The sequence below is a fragment of the Centroberyx affinis genome, unplaced genomic scaffold (assembly GCF_046629955.1).
Source record: "Centroberyx affinis isolate AG114_WGS23_722 - 3 ecotype Tasmania unplaced genomic scaffold, CSIRO-AGI_Caff_v1 ptg001340l_1, whole genome shotgun sequence".
Taxonomy (NCBI): Eukaryota; Metazoa; Chordata; class Actinopteri; order Beryciformes; family Berycidae; genus Centroberyx; species Centroberyx affinis.
This window is the reverse complement of record NW_027279837.1, coordinates 567791-586166: the sequence shown is the minus strand read 5'-3', so window position 1 is coordinate 586166 and position 18376 is coordinate 567791. Positions and strand designations below refer to the sequence as shown.

Genomic DNA, 18376 nt, shown 5'->3' with positions numbered 1-18376 from the left:
AGTGGTGACAAAGATAGGTGACAAAGGTCCTGGGCCGGATTCAAACCCAGGACCTTGCGGTCACATGGCATGTTCCCTAAACCACTCAGTCACCAGGACACCTCCGCACACTGGAGTTTTAGACAAACTTCTCTCAGAGTCAAAGCTGCTCTGGAGGCAGAAATCATCTTAATGGTTGAGTTAAACCTCAATGGGCGGAGCCAAAGAACCACAGTTTTCTGGCGAAGTAACATTAAGACTGCAGCCAAGTGAAAAAGGCAAAGACTAAGAGAGGAGTTATGAAGCTACTAAAAATGGAATCTAGCTGTACTAAGTTATCTATGTTAGACTGCATTTGACCTTCCAAGTTCAAACTAGCCATACTAGCCTATAGCTGTGTAGGTTAGCTAGTTAGCTCGCCTGCTGACTTTGCAAGGTCATGAATGCCCAGGTCATGAATGAATGACAAAAATGACCATGCCATTTCCATTTTTTATTTATATCTTGATCAGACTTCCTTCTTTGCCATTCAAGTTCACTAGTCAGCTAACTTCCGCTCTGAAAAACTGTGGTTCTTTAACTCCACAAATGAGATTATTTCTAGAGACTCAGAGAAATGTTTACCATCTTGAAAAGCTAAAAAAAAAAAAAAAGAAACAATAAAAAAATGCATATCCCAAACAGTAGAATGATAGAGGGACAGAAAGACCACAATGAAGAAATGTCCAATAGTGAAGTCATATCTATTTCACTGACACATTGACGGATTTTTAAAAACTGACACCATGGGAGTACACCAAGAGTACAGATTCTGTAATGCTGCACATTTCACTTTAAGTCTGAATTATTATGGACTGGTTGTATTACATACGGAATGTGCCGCAGTATTATCAGAAAACCCCTTCTCCCCCTATGTAATAATAGGATCTGTCTGTTTTGAGCAAGGCTTCATTCTGTGGCTTGGCCACATTTACAGAGTCAGCACATTCTGCCTCAGTACTACCTCATTCTGGTGTAATTCCTTTGAAAAAGAAAACTTCAAGAGGAAAGAAAAAAGTCTTTTGCCCACTCATCCTTAAAGCAATTCTCATGCAGTATTCTAAACACATTTGTCTCTCATTACAACAAACCCAATGCCAAACCTTTGTCGGGGAAACTGGATGAGAGCGAGAGCATTGGTTCAGGGTTGGTGTGTTAGATGAAAGATTGTCCTGCCACCAGATAGAGGGAGAATTTTGTGTGTGTGCGGTGTGTGTGTGTGTGTGTGTGTGTGTTTGTATCCTCAAATGTCCTCACAAGGATAGAAAGATGAGTAAAGTTTTCCAAAGTGAGGACCTATTGCCACTCCTCACTTCTTTAAAGGACTAATTTACGATTAAGACTTGTGTTTAGGGTTAAGATTAGTATTAGAATTAGTTAGTTAGTACTTCTTGATTGTTGTAGATCTCTAATGGGTTGTGTCTGTCTCTAAAGACTCTCTCTCTTCTTCAGGCTCTTTCCAAAAATCAGAGATTTGCCATCTTTTATGAAAAAGCTTCAGTATTTAAACTTCCTACTCTGGCAGTTAGGCCGACTTGTTGCCATAACAAAAACTTTCTTAACTCAAGATTAGCCTAACTTTCCTACCTCAAAATAGGTCAGTCGTAATATTTAAGTGACAGTCTAGTCCAACCTGAGACTCTAACACCAGTCTAAGGCTTAGACTAGTCTTAAACTAGCTTTATGCAACTGGCCCTAGGTCTTGGGTGTAGGGTTAAGATTAAAAGTAAAATGAGGTTTTGGTTAGGGTTAAGGGTTAGGGAATTAATGTTGTCAACCCAGTGACAAGCCTGAGCACACTGTGCCTCCAAAGAGGCACAGGCGTAATCCTGTTTCTCATCATTGGCATAAGAGTTTATCTATCTTATGGAAAATAGAATATGATGTTAGCGGTATCTCACAAATGGAATACTCTGAGTTTCCTGACTCATAATGTAATATAGATGTGCATCCAAACATACTGATTTCATCTGTATCCTTGATTGTCAATGAATGGCAGGCATTGTTGTGTGGACATATTGAGTTTGGCGGAGAATGTGCCATACACCCAGAATACCAACCTCTAACTCATCGCTAATGGAGCAGCTTAGTGTCTTTGATGACATCAGTCTTGTTTCCAGCTTTGAAAAAGACTTTTTTTATATATTCACAGATCTCGACTAAACTGTATAACACTATACACAGCAAATTGTCCAGTGTTAATAAGTGTTGACCATTCACAACCATCTAAAAGTGATAAATTAACTCTGATGGGTGTGGACTTTTAAAAACACTGGCATAGCGTTGATTTTTACACTCTCAGAGTTAAACTAACATTCATGATTTTGCTGTGTAGGAATTACATGAATTCTAGTTTAAGGTGAATGTTCACTTTGGGAGGTGGCTGACATGTGGGGCCTTGTTTATGACTCCCGTAAAACTCCAGAACCATGTATTTACGCAGTTAAAAGGAGAAAATGAAGACATCTACAGCTCCTGTTTTCTAATTGGTCACTCACTGCCAGCCTTTTAAACTGCCACACCCTGGAGCCAGCAGCTGGAACAGGGATGGTGACGACACAGATGTCTCCAGTCAAACATGGATTGTATGCACAGAGCTTCAATCTGAATGTGTGCAACCTAAATACTTTTGAATTTTTGCTGCCAACTTATGAGACTAGTGCTCCTCAGTTGCGAGATGATTGCAGTTTGAAATGTCTCTGTATGCTGGCCAGATCTGTCAGTGTTAAAATGCCACTAGGATTTGTCGTTCTTCAGTGTGTGTGTGTGTGTGTGTGTGTGTGTGTGTGTGTGTGACATGAGGTAGTAGAAGCGATGGTAGAAGCACCAACTGATGTCCCAGCCTGCCCAAAGTGCAAGATTACTGCAGATTTCTACATTTAAATCACCTGCTATAACCATAGATAAATGACCTCCGGTTTCAAAGTCATTCCCTTCAGGTTGCCCACACTCCACAGCACACAGACAGGGCATGAGAATCTAAATCTGCTTTCTCATCTCTTCCCTAGAAGCAAACATAAATCTCAGCATCCGACAAGGCCATATGCTAAGGGCGTGCGCCCAAACGTGCTTCCTTACCCTTGTAAATCCTATGCCAGCCCCTATTCTCTCAGAAAACCAAACATCAGAGGCCCATAAAACAAAACTGGCAAGAAGGGAGCAGAAAAGAGAGAAAAACAAAAACGATGGGTGCATCTGTCAGGGAACAAAGAACATCTGCGTGGATGGGGACAGGCGTTCCCCAAGCTCAATGAGCAGCATTGTGGGCTGAGGCCATTTCCACCTAAGCCCCGCACCGGGAGGAAGTCGTCCAGAGCCATAACTCTGGCCTCGCCCGCACCGACACACAAAACCCAATGAAGAGTGCAGGGGCCGGGGTGACGGTGGGCTAGCAAAATGCTTGAGTGTTTTTAACGGGCCCTATAATGGACTGTGGTTGTCTTCACTGAGCATCTGTTGGACCTTGTGTTTTACGGCCCTATCCTTATTGTGTCGCCAGTGAAGCTCAGAGAGTAAAGGCCCCAGGAGTCAAGGCAGATCTAATGTCTGCCTGCTTTATTTCCTCTCTATGGCCATCCAACTTCATAAGGCACAAATCAGATCAGTGGCTGTTGGGGCATCAAACAATGTGACTTAATGGTTCTGTGAATACTGCTCTTCTAAATCCATCAGTAACACTATCACAGCTTTTACTGCACAAACTGCACCGAAGCCAGGTGAAATGAAGACGTGCTAATTTGATGGTTGTGTTGGCTGCTGCTGCAAGACCAAGCATGAGAGAAGGAGCTTATGTTCCAGTGGTATGTGTCACCTCCAGGCAGAAGCAGAATCATTTTAAGATAGGCTAATTACTGCAAATGTGCTGACTTGAGGATTAAGACTTGAGTAGTAGAAAAACTACCATGTCCAAACTCTTGCATTTGATTCATTGCCTTTAGTTGTACCAAGTTAATAAAAACTTAAAGCAAGATTATGTAAAAATTTGCATTAATTTCCCAAACTAATTTGGGAATACTAATTTAAAACTAGAATTTATATATTTTTTGAAATTTGAAATAGTAATTTAGACACCACAGTCTAACCCAGGCTCATCTTTAGTAACCGGTCCTGCAGCCTAATCAATCCTAAACTGGATGGCGCAGACAGAGCCAGGCAGTCTGTTTCCCAGACTGTGGACGGCAGCATGTAGCCTGTAACATACAGTACACAACCTGCACCACATAGGTCGGTGATTTCGTGGGCATAGTGGGACAGAAGTCTCCACTAATGGAATATCTAATGTCTCCATGTCCGACACTTTAATCTGCGGTGAGACCTCCAGCTTGCACACTTTCCATATAAATCAGAGACGCACCGCATACAGCAGAAGGCCCAGACTGTAAGTTACAGCCCTTAGTCTCTCTCTCTCTCTCTCTCTCTCTCTCTCTCTCTCTCTCTCTCTCTCTCTCTTGCTCTGTCATCGCTGCAGGATATCATCACCTGGTGTTATAGGGGAGAAACAACAGAGGGGTTGAGTTTGACACATTAGTCATCCAGCAACAACAAAAAACTAAATTCCCATCAGATTTTGCAGAGATTTTATAGCAGTGGCTAAGGGTCATATCATAATTTGGAATGGGATATTAAAGTAAATAATTTTTACAACTTCTAGCCTGCACCATGTAATATGTCGACAAAACACAAGGTAATAACAGTTGAAGGATAGGCATCTGCCCAAAGTACTCGTCCCATCTGCCAGGATGTCAGCATTAATAGTGTTATATCTATACGGCTCTGTTGCTTTCGGCACCACTGTGAATAAGCAATCAGAGGTGCCTAACAATAACACAATTTACTGCTTCATATAAAACTGCCAAGTGCGGACAATAACAACCCCCTTGAATGCTCTTGCAACCTTGAATGTCTATGATTTCACTGAGCTACCGATACTACTGTTCACACATAACTTTTTGGTAGGCAGCTAATATCTGCCAGCAAAATCTTTGAAAAGTTTTATGAAGCAGCAACACACTAATTCAGAATCTGTATTAGGCATTTTTCACTCTTTTCAGTTAACAGTTGCATATTGTGGTTTCTTTCCTGAGAGGGATACACATATCTGATAATGGATTTGTTCTTTGTATGCGTTAGTCATAGCAGTTCTGGTCAATATGCCAACTTCTTCTCATACTACCAGTGCATCATAGAGTAGGGCTGAGATCACACTCATACGCCAGAGGTGTAACTTGCACGTCTCATTGTGAATACAGTGCAAATTAAAACTTATTTTATGTTAAAAACAACAAGATGCCCAGCATAGCTAAATAGCCTAATGATTCCATCTTTTCTTCTCCATCTTGTTTTTGCACACATTGTGAAATAATGCACTTCATGTACATATGGTCAGAAATTTTAAAGAGTCTATAAGTGAAATCATCCTGCAAGCCTTCTGAGAGGGAGGGAGGGAGGGAGGGAGGAAGGAGCTTTGGATGGCAGGAGGTGTGTGTGTGTGTGTGTGTGTGTGTGTGTGTGTGTGTGTGTGTGTGTGTGTGTGTGTGTGTGTGGTGTTAGGTATGTATGTGTGTGTGTGTTTGTGTGCAGTTGTTGGAGGGCCCCTCATGCACCACAGGGGGGGATGTGCTCTCTTCACGGTGCATGAGGGGCCCTCCAACAGCCACCATAAAAGACACTGTCGGAAGCAGCTCCACTTACAATGAATGGGATTTTTTTTCAAGATGAGTAAATTTAAGGATACTGAGCTGTTAGCACTGCAAAGAAACATCTACCTCATTTTGGTGCTGAAGCTCAAACAAACACATTAAGGCAACAATTATGTTTAATCTCAGGATCCTATGCTACATGGTAAATGGACAGGAGCAATCATATCTCATGCCGTGAATGGGCAGGTTTTATGTAGATAATGTGGAAAAATTGCATGTGATTTCTGTGTAGGCTAAATGAGTTATGTGGAACATAATCCTTATGATGCAAAACAAATTCCTAAGAAATCAGGAAGTACAAGTGCATTGTATGTCATTATTGCTTTCCATTCAGTCATGTGCTTTCAAGTATTAAAAATTTCACTGGCAACAAATACTGTGAAAACTTTGCTCTTAAGTCCAGCAATGAATGATCTTGAGGCTCAAAATCCTTGTTCAACTTCATGCCATAAGTAGGCTACATTGCTCTGTAGAGGAGATTATTTCCCAAACGAGCAGCTGGCCTTATAATGTTGTCATGCTCTGGGAGAGGAGACTGGGAGAAAATCCAACCATGTATTCATCTAACATTCTTGTTGCACATACCAACGGTGTTCACTAAGGAGACAAACATAGACCCTGGTGGACAAACTATGAATTTCAATGTCCAAACTCCGGGTACGGTGCGCCGCCAATACAGCAGGGCGCGGGCTAGTCGTTTGATGCGGTTGTGTTTGTGTAGTCAAAATATTCGAGGAAGAAGAAGGCCCCTCAATCGAGGAAAATGGCCGACGTTGAGATGGATATCGCGTCCACAAGAATGAATAACGGCAACGAACACGTGTAAGGCATTTTAAACTTAAGATTAAACTTTAGTGTTAATAAGGAGTTGCCATATTTCCCATTCGAATCTAATCGGGAGCGAGCCTGTTAGTTAGAATCGCGGAGGCTAACAAACTCGCACGCTTCATATTGTTGCCGGGGCTAGCTAGGTTACCCAACGTCAGCTAGCTAGTGTTCTTAGCCAACTAGCTAATGTTCGCTAGCTTACCTAGCATTTAGTTTCCCTTAAGCACACAGTATACAAAAGTGCAATTCAGCTTGTTGCTGTATGTATTATTCCATAAGGTGTACCTATCATCCCACATATAGTTAAACATCATTATTCCGTAGTAAGTATTGCCCTGACAACATTAGTTAGCACAGTCGGAAGCTACCTAAGAAACGGTTTCAGCTTGCTAGCTTAAGTTTGCTAGCTACTGTTAGCAAATCCTAGCTAACGAGAGTAAATCGTCTTGGCGGTCATGCTCAGCGAGGCAGGGAAAAGCTACCAGCGAAGTTAACTAGGTAACAGTTGGCAAATGATGCATCAGTAACAGCAACCAGCTAACGTCAACATTAAGACGAGGTTGTTATTCTTAACACTACTTGGTGTTACACCAAGCGCTAGCTTAATTCAGCCCATTACATAAGCTTCTGTCCCCTAACATACAGCTAACTCATTCGTGCAGTGATCTGAATGCTGTCTCCCGGGTACGGGTGCTAAGTTTGCGGTTCTTCTGTTTAAGTGAGCAAGGTGCATGCAATTCTCAAACTGTACACCAATGCCTGCTCAGGCCTAAACAGTTGTTGAGTGACTATTTTGTCTTTCCCTGCACAGGAAGCAGGATTTGGAAAGCCAAGAGAGAAGTGGAAATGAAGACAGTGGAGATATGTCTGAGGAAGAAGAGGAGGAAGAGGTAAGGGTGCGCACCTCTATGGCTTACATATAATTTCACAATATATTCCATATCATGGATGATAGTGGAATGATGTCATGAGTCTGAATTTGTTGTCCTAACAAAGTTGAAGCACAATAGTTTATTTGCCTCATTGTATTTTAACTCAATGTGCTATAGGTTTGGCATTTTCTGTGATTGTGATTAAAGATGAGGTGAGGTCTTGAAACCTAGCTATATCAATATGCAGACAGGCCTATATTGAGACAACCATAGATTATCATTTTGAAGCACATAATATAGGACTAGGCTAGAATTTCTATTAGGCCAGGTATGCTACCTTAATTTACAGCTGTTTTGAAAGAAATCTATTTGTCTTGAAGTTAAACTTTTATGACGACATAGACAAATAATGCAAAAAAGTAAAGTAATTGTTCCACTAAGTCACAGTTTGGAAAGTAGACAGATATTTAATAGCTTTTTGATTTTGGGGGCAAGTGGAAGGTTTTGGGGAAAGCAGAACTGTAAAACTGAAGAAAATGAATGAAATCATATTATTCAGAACATTAATATCATGGCATGATCTGATGCCCGAATCGACTGTCACACTGTTATGTTGTCACCTTCGTAGGAGGAGGCAGAAACTAATGGCGAGAAGACAGAAGAGGGGTCCAAACATCATAGCAGTGGAGGCAAACACAAGAGGAAGAAACACAAGCACCGGAGTAAGCACAAAAAACACAAGCATGCCTCTGATGAGGACAAGGACCGCAAACGCAAGCATCGACACAAACACAGGAAACACAAACGCAAGGAGGGCTCCTCTCCCTCTGGTGCTGTCATCTTTGGCTCCTCCAGCCACAGAAAGACTGAGTCTTCTCCCTCCTCTGGAAATCCCAGCCTGGACGACAGGGCTTTGCTGGAGGATTTAGAGAAACAGAGAGCCATGATCAAAGCTGAGCTGGACAGCCAGTTGATGGAGGGCAAGGTGCAGTCAGGCATGGGCTTGATCCTTCAGGGTTATAACTCTGGATCGGAAGAAGATGGAGATGCTAGGGTCAGAAATGGAGAGCAGCGCCAAAGGAGCAGCTCAGGTAAACCCATATCTCCCAGGGCAGGAAAAAGTGGCAAATCCAGACGGGACTCAACAGAGGTCAGTAAATCTAGCTCCAAGCGTCACAGTCGGAGTAAGTCTAAGGACAGGCCAGCCAAGGAGTCTAAGCAGGATAAGATGACCAAAAGCAGCAAAGATGCAACTGTTAAAGACAGAGGCCGTGGCAGGAGCAGGTCAAAAGACAGAAAGCGTTCGGGCAGCGCTGATAGGTCCAAAGAGAGAACCAGGAAGTCCCCCTCCCCTTCCAGCAGGAGAGCAGAGCAGAGAGGTAGCCGGTCTGAGAAACGTTCCTCTCCACAGCCTGACGACAGACCAAACCAGGAAAGGGCAAGCCGCAGGTCCAGATCACCTGGGCGGGAACGGCCAAGTCGCTCAGATGCTGACCGGGACAAACGGCCGACCAAGTCCCCATCCAAGGACGCGTCATCCGGCAAGGAGAACCGCTCTCCTCATCGACGAGGGCCTCACAGCCCACCGAGGAGACGCAGTGCTTCCCCCCGCCACAAAGATGCCCACCAGCCCTCGGCCAGTGCCTCAGACAGGGCATCGAAGCAGAGCCATTCTCCCTCCAGAGCAAGGTCTCCTCCCAGGAGGGCACGCAGCCGCTCACCAGACCTCAGGAGGAGGGATGCTGACAGGCAAGAGTCACCACTGAGGTTGGTGAATGAGTTGTTTTGACTTTTCATAACTTCTCACACAGTAGTAGAAGTTGTCTGAATCTGACAGCAATTAAAGGCCATACACACCTTAAAGAGTACTTGCAGTACAATGATCACATTTTTTGTTGGCTGTTGCAGAAAAACGCACCGCAAAGGGCAAATTGGGCGTTGCAACTAATTATTTAAATGTTCTGCAATGTAAATTAGAATTTCACTGTGTGTTAGTTAATATGAGTGTTCAAATGTAACAGACTTGTAGAATGTCTCATTCAGCCTCTGTCTCGTCTCCTCTGATGTCCCTGCAGGAAGCGCCTGCGGCCGGATATGGGGCTAGGCAGAGACAGGTCACGGGAAAACAGCCCCAGATCAGCCTCTCGCCGGAGGATGAGTCGCTCACCTCTAAGACGAAGGTCCCCGTCACCACGGCGACGCTCCCGCTCTTCTCCCCGCAGGCGGAGCAGGTCTCCACTGAGACACAGGTGAGGGCAGCTCACGTCTCGCTGGACTATCATTAGGCTCTGCTGCTTGCAGAGGATATTGCTGTGAGTTACACCAATGCAATTTGTTCTCTCAAAGGAAAACCTTGACATTTTTATTTTTAGTCAGGTGCCTTTCACAATTTTTTTTTTTTTCGGAAGGGGGTGCATTGTTAGAGTTCCTCCATACCAGTATTATGGCCATAATACCAGTGAACAAAACCATTTTCAACTTTGATTTTTTACCAGTTAATAAACTATCTGGCATCTATGCTCTGCAGGTCTGGGGAGAGGGACAGGTATGGTAGGCTCAGACAGTACCGACGCTCAATGTCCCGGGATCGGGAGAGGAGAAGGAGGCGCAGCAGAGACGAGGACAAGTTCAAGGGCAGCCTTTCAGAGGGCATGAAGGTCGACCAGGAGTCCTCAGAGGAAGAAGTGTGAGTAAAAGAAGATGCTGATCCTTGTTTCCCCACAGGACAAATAATGCATAATGCATCTCAATGGGTATCTAATATACAGGGTTCGTACAAAGTCTTGAAAGTTTGGAAAATGCTTAATTTTAACTGTTATGTTTTCAAGGTTAGGAATATGCTTGAATTTGAATATACTCCTTGAAAAATGCTTGATTTTCAACATCTGGGGTTTCATCTACACAATCACTCATGTAAACCAAAAATCTTTTCATATTTGAAATGAAACGGTCCCATCGTCATATTTGTTTGTTGTCTCCTGGCGTCTCACACAAGACGCAGAGCGGACCGGAGCTAGATTGACTGACATGGGCGGCGAAATAAAAAGGGGGCGTTTATCCGCTCCGCTCCGCGTCATGAGGGCGACCATCTGCTCTCAGAATGCGTGCGTCCTCTGACCTTGGATGTTGTGCATGGATGCACATTGAAGGTAGCAAGCTAACTATTGTACCTGCTCATCAGCTACTAGAGAACAGGTGGATTTTGTCATCGCTTTAGCAACATGCTAGGCTGTCGTTTTAATGACAACTGGCTGGCTAACGAAAAATATAAAAAAATGTCTTCGGAGAGGAGCCACAGAAAGGAAGGCGTACTGCACAACCTGCAGAAAGGAGATTGATAAAGGCTTCGAGAGTCTGGAAATTTTTGGTTTAGGTACCTTGAAAGTGCTTCAATTTTACTCTTAAAAAGCTGTGCGAACCCTGAATATAAATATTGTACTGTATCAAAATAATGGGACTACTTGCTTATATCAAACCTTAATCTAGGCATTGGGGCACATGTAGGGTCTATGCAAAATTAGACTAACATCTAACAGGAAATTGAGGTCTTGCCATATTTGCTAAGGCCTTAGTGTATGTGTGTGTGTGTGTGTGTGCAGGTTGGAGGACTTTGATGGTGAGGAGGTAGATGAAGAGGCTCTCATCGAACAGCGCCGCCAGCAACGCCTGGCCATTGTCCAGGTCTGTTCACACCTATGTTGATTCAGATGTGCTGTTTTTGTATTTGTCCTTTCAAATCAGTATCAGCATTGAAGATAAACTGATTATTTATTAAATATCTGTTCAAACACTGCAATCTTGATGTTCTTAATATAGTGGTCTAGCATTTCAGAAACAAATACATGGCTGTAATAAGGCTGGGCGATTTGTTTGTTTTCATTTTGCAGTAGGCCTATATATGTGCGCATTTATAATAAAAAGTAATTTCTAAATAGAGTAGTTGGATGTGAATGTTGTGGGGGAGGAAGCTAGAGTAGTTTTAATTTATCATGTTGACATTTCTATAGAGGACTTGAATGGCCAGCCAACTGAAACAAACAGCTAGACTTAAAATAATAGACTTAGATTTAGATAGATCTACTGTAAGATTTGTAGGATCACATAGGCCTATGTGCTAATTATTGTAACAATAAAAACAGTAACAATAAAAACTTACTGATTGATCACAAAAAATGACAAAATCGTTCAAAGTTTTTGTCGTGGAACAAATCAGCAACAATGCCATTTTCAGTCATGGCCAAATTATACAGCAGCATCGTCGGTGGAACAGGTAAAAAGTGGAGCATGCCCGGTGGAGCTTTGCTGTATGGGACTCCAGCGTTCAGTTCGTAATGAAGTTTCACATTCAACTGGTAGGAGCTTTAAATTAAGGAACACACACTCTGGACTGCACTGGAGGAATGCATTTACTGAACATACCGATTGTGGAAAATTAGATCGGTAAAAGAGTTGTAGTGTCTGTTTTATAAATTTACCGCCCAGCCCTAGGCTTTATGTTCTTTACTTTTTACGTTTAACATGTATTCTCATGGTCACATTATTCCTGCCCTCATGCAGAAATACAAGATCGGGAATGAGGACACCAACATGGTGTCGGAGCCCAGCAGCCCCCAGAGCAGCACACGCAGCCGTTCGCCCTCACCCGACGACATCTTGGAGCGAGTAGCCGCAGATGTCAAGGAGTACGAGCGCGAGAACCTCAACACTTTTGAGGCCAATATCAAAGCCAAGCACAACCTCATCGCCCAGGAGAAAGACGGTAATGTCCTGGTCAGGATTCTCATGTCTGTGGGCATACAAGGCCAACTGAATGAACCATGCTTGAACCAGGTTTGTGGTGGTGACAGGCCGGGTTTGTGTTGAGTTGTAAACAGTAAGTCTGCATATGCAATGAATTAAGCAGTTGTGATATGTATTTTTCTAAGTTTATGATAACTATTTGTGGGGGGCCTGTTGAATATTATGCAAATTTGAACGATTTGGCATATTTCTGGCCTATTTCAGGCCTATTTCACCTGAACTAATGGCAACAGCAGACTGTAGTGATAGAAATGTATAGCCTGGCCGAATGCTACCATACCCTCCTCCACAAGCCCATCACTCATAGGGCGTACTGGCACTCACATCAGATAAAATAAAATCTCTCTCTTCTCTGAAGTTTGCAACTGTTGTCTCTCATGGGGCTTGGGAGAAAACTGATGTTGGTAAGCTGCAGCTTGGTTCGTGTGACAGCTGCAGACTTGTGTGGTGCAAGATAGGCAGGGATTTTAATTTTGTTTCTTTCTGTTATGTGTTCATTCAGTTGCTGGCTTGTAATCCAAAGCCTGGGTGTCTCTGCCACCTGAAGCATGTTTTGATCTCTGCAGAGTATGTGAAGCAAACACATGTTCCATATCTTCTGTTTTACAACACGGCAGATGACTAGAAACTCACCCTGTGGTGTTTCCTTCTTCTTTCTTGCAGGAGCCAACCCAAAGAAGCCCTCAGCCCCTGATATGTTTACAGAGTCGGATGACATGTTTGCAGCGGACTTTGATGTAAGTCATGGAGTAAACACCAACTTTATTTTCACTGTTACTCTTCTTTTTGATTTACTTTCAAGTTGTGCACTCCCTACATTGGGGATGTATTCAAACGGCTTAGCCCTGAAGGCATCTTTGGAAACTGATGAAGGGACTGGCCCTGGTTGACACAGTTGTCTTTACTTACATCTTATAAATTGGGCCCATACCAAGTAAAGCAACATCCTGGGTTCGAATCTGACCCAAGACCTTTGTCGCATGTAATTTGTGTGTCTTTCCTGTCAGTCTCCACTTTCATCTGTCTAATAATTGCAAGAAATGCCAAAAAATAATCTTTAAAAGAAAAATGGGCATGCTATCTTATGGTAGCCTCCAATTTATTGAACAGCAATATAGTTTTAATATATTTTTAAGATGTATAAAATTGATCAAGCCTTTTTATTTTCAATAGAAATGAGCCTATTTTAAAAAACTGTGTAAGAAGTTTTTATCAACTAACCAACTACAGCTAATGATGATATTATTTAACAACTAGACCTCTCCCAACTCCTTTTTAATAAGACTTAAAGGATACGGCTGGTGTTTTTAAATACATTTCTTATTGTCAACAAATCCTATGAAAATATATTAATAGTTTTTTTTAATAAAATGGAGTTCTATGGCTACTGAGACATGGCTGTATTGGGCATCGGCTACATGGACGAGACTTGCTGATTTTGTTATTTTCATAGGATTTGTTGATGGTAAGAAATGTATTAAAAAAAACACCAGCCTTATCCTTTAAGGTGCGTTCAGACTACAGGCTTCAAAAGCTACAGAACGGTCTGGCGTACCAAGCTGCATTGTTGCCAACGGAGCAGGAAAGTGTTGCCCGGTGGTCGCTGACAGTTCATGTCGTCGTCAGGCTGGGCGCAGCAACTGATAATGTCTGTCTGTCATAGCATTGCATTTGCCTAATTTTTTATTTTATTTGGCAAATACTCGTTCTTCTAACTCATCAAGTAATCAATAACGTAAATATAACTACCCTACACTACCTTGATTTGTTCACGCTTCACTGCGTCATCAGAGCGTGGAAAAAAGTTCAGTTTATAGCTGCTCTCGGTCGAAGCGTTGCTACATTTTACCCTCTGACGCTTGTAGCGTCGTGTCCCTGGCTTCCATTAAAAACGAATGACTTCGTGTTGCTTTGTAGCCCGTAGTCTGAACGCACCATAAGAGTCTAAGAGCCCCACGACATTCTATTTTCGGTCCTGCCGGGAATCGAACTCGGGTCTCCAACTCGGGTCTCCTGATTGAGAGTCAGCAGTCTTAACTCCTTGCGGCACACTTTTCACCCACAGGACCCATCAAGTGGTGAACAGAGCGACCGAACGAACAGCCGACAATACCATCCATAGAGCCCCTGCTGTTGCGGGGCTACAAATAGAGTATTGTGTTTTACCACAGGTTCTTAGGTTATACTCATAGTAGTGGTAGTGGAAAACAGTCAAGCAGTGGAAAGGACTACTTTTGAGCAATGCAAAAACCTCTTTTAATGTTCCTCTGTCTTTCAATAGACAATTTGCACTGGCCCCGTCTGAAATTTTGGTATGCCATCACATAAGAATAGGAGACACTGTAACTGAGAATCCAAGGAACTGTCTGTTGTATGAGCCACTGACCTCATTTTTGTGATGTTTCTGCAGAGTGCCAGGATGAGAGCGGCAGGTGTAGGGAAGGACTTCAAGGAAAACCCTAACCTCAGGGACAACTGGACTGATGCTGAGGGTTACTACCGTAAGTGTTCCCCTCCTAATCCTAAGATTTAGGCATCATACCTAGGCAAGACTCTTACTAGGATTCTGCCAGTGTCAGGCAAACACCCATGAGTCCTTACTTAATATCATACATACATACAACATACAACTTTTGCACAGTATCTCCAGTCAAGGCTCATGCCGTATGGTGGTTGCAATTGAAGTACATTCATTACACACACTTGGAATATTTTTTAGACTGGGGTAACAACCTTCCTTCCATCAACTGTGTGTATGTCTGTGCTTATACAGGGGTGAACATTGGTGAGACACTGGACAAGCGCTATGATGTGTATGGCTACACGGGCCAGGGAGTGTTCAGCAATGTGATCAGAGCCAGGGACACTGCCAGGGCCGGCCAGGAGGTGGCAGTCAAGATCATCCGAAACAACGAGCTCATGTGAGTCATACATATATTTATATATTAAAAACCTTTTTTTATATGAATGTAAACTCTCTCATATCCGAAATAGCATTGGTTCCCTTCAAAATAAAATAATTGAGAACGGATCTAAACAAAGCTTTAATTGGATATGTGGAGATAAAGACTCTTTCTTTTGTGGTCTATAGGCAGAAGACTGGTTTGAAAGAGCTGGAGTTCCTCAAGAAGCTGAACGATGCCGACCCGGATGACAAGTTCCACTGCCTTCGTCTCTTCAGGCACTTCTACCACAAGCAGCATCTGTGTCTGGTGTTTGAGCCCCTCAGGTACTGTGAGAGGGGACACTGCTCATTTAATCCTTTCCTGAGACGTGTACTCTTAATGGAATCTATAGCATTTATCTAACTTGTTAATTACTTGTTGCATTCCCACCCACAGTATGAATCTGCGAGAGGTGCTGAAGAAGTATGGTAAAGATGTGGGCCTCCACATCAAAGCGGTGCGCTCCTACAGTCAGCAGCTCTTCCTCGCCCTCAAGCTGCTCAAACGATGCAACATCCTCCATGCTGACATCAAGCCAGACAATATCCTGGTAAGATGTAAATGCTCGCTCTAAGAATCAGGATAGATGCCAGAATTAAAAGGAGATGGAGCAGTCTTGTGCTTACTTATCTTGTCTTTCCTCACAAGGTGAACGAGTCAAAGACCATCCTGAAGTTGTGTGACTTTGGTTCTGCATCGCATGTGGCTGACAACGACATCACACCGTACCTGGTCAGCAGGTTCTACAGAGCTCCAGAAATCAGTAAGTTAGGTTATTTATGCACATCTGTAGTCTTACCATTGCTTTGATAATTTGACCTTATTCTTCTCATGAGATCATACTAATCACTTATATGTTTCTTTCTGTCTCAGTCATAGGAAAGCCATATGATTATGGTATTGACATGTGGTCTGTCGGCTGCACTTTATATGAGCTTTACACTGGCAAGATCTTGTTCCCCGGATCTTCCAACAACCACATGATCAAACTGGCCATGGACCTCAAGGGGAAGATGCCCAACAAGGTAGAATTGCATCATGGAATCTCAGAGCTTCCGTCAGATGTATATTTTTTTTATCTCTTTTTTTCAGACGCAGTGTAAAGTATTGTTGTTCGATGCAGTGTTGAAGAAGTTACAGAATGATGCAATGTTGTGTTTTTCTTTTCTCAGATGATCCGTAAAGGCTTGTTCAAAGACCAGCACTTCGATCAGAATTTGAACTTCCTGTACATTGAAGTGGACAAAGTGACAGAAAGGGTACGTTGTTCCTTCTCACTTTTCATGTTAAACTTCCGCCTGCTCAGAGTTGTTAACATGTCCCAGAATTTGCATAAAACGAGCATAAAAAAATTATTGAAAATAGTTGGAACACAAATATGTCAGATACTGAAAATGTATCGTCGTTATTATTGTTGTGCTTATAGTATCCACTTGACTTAAATCTCTTCTTTCAATCCTTTGGTCCTCTGCTCACATCAGGAGAAGGTAACGGTGATGAGCACCATCAACCCCACCAAGGACCTGCTGACAGATATGGTGGGAGGCCAGCGACTGCCTGAGGACCAGAGGAAGAAGGTGATGCAGCTCAAAGACCTGATAGATGGCACCCTGATGCTGGACCCAGCCAAACGCATCAGCATCAACCAGGCTCTGCAGCACCCCTTTATCCAGGAGAAGATCTGACCCACAGAACGCCACGCACTCCCAGACCCGCAGACTCAAAACCCACCACCAGACTAGCTCTGACATGAACTCTGCAGTGAGGCAGCCAACACACAGACTTCGATTCAGAATGTCATGGATTTTTGTTCTTCCTCAACCTAATTTTGTTTATGGATACATACTCTTGTTTTATTGTAAATAGATCATTGAAATAGTAGCCATTCTTGGAAACATTGATTTTTGTGATTATCGTTGTAAACTTGCCCCCATACCCGGCGATGCAGTTATGGACTTTTTCTATTTAACTGGCATTGAAGTGACTGATGTTAAAAAAAAAAAAGATATAATTCCTGTAAATATGTCTATTGCATTATTAACAATCTTGAGCATCAGCCAGTTGAGTTTCGTCGTAGTTGCAGATGTCAGATACTGGCACATCTTTTTTTTTTTTTTTTTTTTTTTTTTTTTAAATGATCACATTGCTCATTGTGGGGCGATGCATGCTTTTGAATGTGCACCCTTTGTGCTCTAGATTTCTGTGGTGCAGGCCTGTGTAAATGCTCTGTATGTGCATCAGTGTCCCACATGTGACGGCACCCCCCCCCACCCTCCACCATCCCTGGCCAATTCCCAGGCATCAGGCCTGAGATGAAGGAATAGATGCATATTATGTACTCCCTCCCTGAACAATAGAATCTATCCATTTCAAAGCAGGTAGTCATTGTTTTCTGTTGCTGGACGGTTCCATGTTTTTCTAGCTTTCTCTCCCTCCAGCACTCTGGCTAGGTCCTGGCTCTTAAGGCTCTCAGATTTAAGTGCCTCCTGTATGAGCCTAGTTTGTTAAACACCAAACAATGCTGGCCTGTTGAAGCCACACCTGTAACCCTCCTTTCTCATCGTTGTATATAGTCCATTGTTATCATTGTTTCATGTATGAGTCGTTTGTTTTTTCCATTAAGTGGTAAAAAAAATCTTGTGATTTCAATAAAGAATAGTTGTGAAAACGCTGCTGAAAGAGCACCTTCAGTGTAACACAACTTTTAGTAATAAAATGTTTCATATTCTATACCAAAATCCCACTCCATTTCTTCATTGTTGGCATAATGGATGAGTACTTACTTGTTAATAGCAATGTATTCACACTTAATTGTGAAGAGCATTAGATATGTAGAGAAACAGTCATGGAATCTGTGTACAAATTTCACAGCTGAATGTTACCTGTCCAAAAAGGGCTTTTGACAGCCCCCTGGATGATACCCTCGTACTCTGATGAGTATAGCCTGAAGACGGCGAGGGAGTGTGAGAAAGGTGGGATATTCCTTTGAAGAAACTGTTTTCGACTGAGACGTCTGCAGCCTCGGAGCATCAAAGGTAAAAACGGCCTATCTTGTGTCCAGTTGGAACAATTTATGGCTCTCATGCTCCCTCTGCAGTGGAAATTCTTCTAACTGTACCCTTCATTTCCGCCATGTGATTGCACTTGTGTTGAGCTTCTAAAAAGCATAATAGAGACTCGCTTAGAAAAGATTCCCATTTTCTCTCTGTCTGGG

At 42.8% G+C, this 18376-nt stretch overlaps 1 protein-coding gene across 1 annotated transcript; it reads left to right on the top strand.

The window, feature by feature from the left end:
- Positions 1–6420: 6420 nt before the first annotated feature.
- Positions 6421–17892, top strand: prpf4bb (pre-mRNA processing factor 4Bb). The gene is made up of 16 exons (XM_071525813.1): positions 6421–6539; positions 7357–7441; positions 8046–9184; positions 9493–9666; positions 9945–10103; positions 11017–11098; positions 11975–12176; positions 12881–12954; positions 14628–14718; positions 14991–15138; positions 15309–15446; positions 15559–15712; positions 15811–15925; positions 16036–16187; positions 16335–16421; positions 16644–17892. Exons 1-16 carry the CDS (start codon positions 6481–6483, stop codon positions 16845–16847), a joined length of 3063 nt encoding a protein of 1020 aa, XP_071381914.1. The 5' UTR covers positions 6421–6480; the 3' UTR covers positions 16848–17892.
- The last annotated feature ends 484 nt before the right edge of the window (positions 17893–18376 follow it).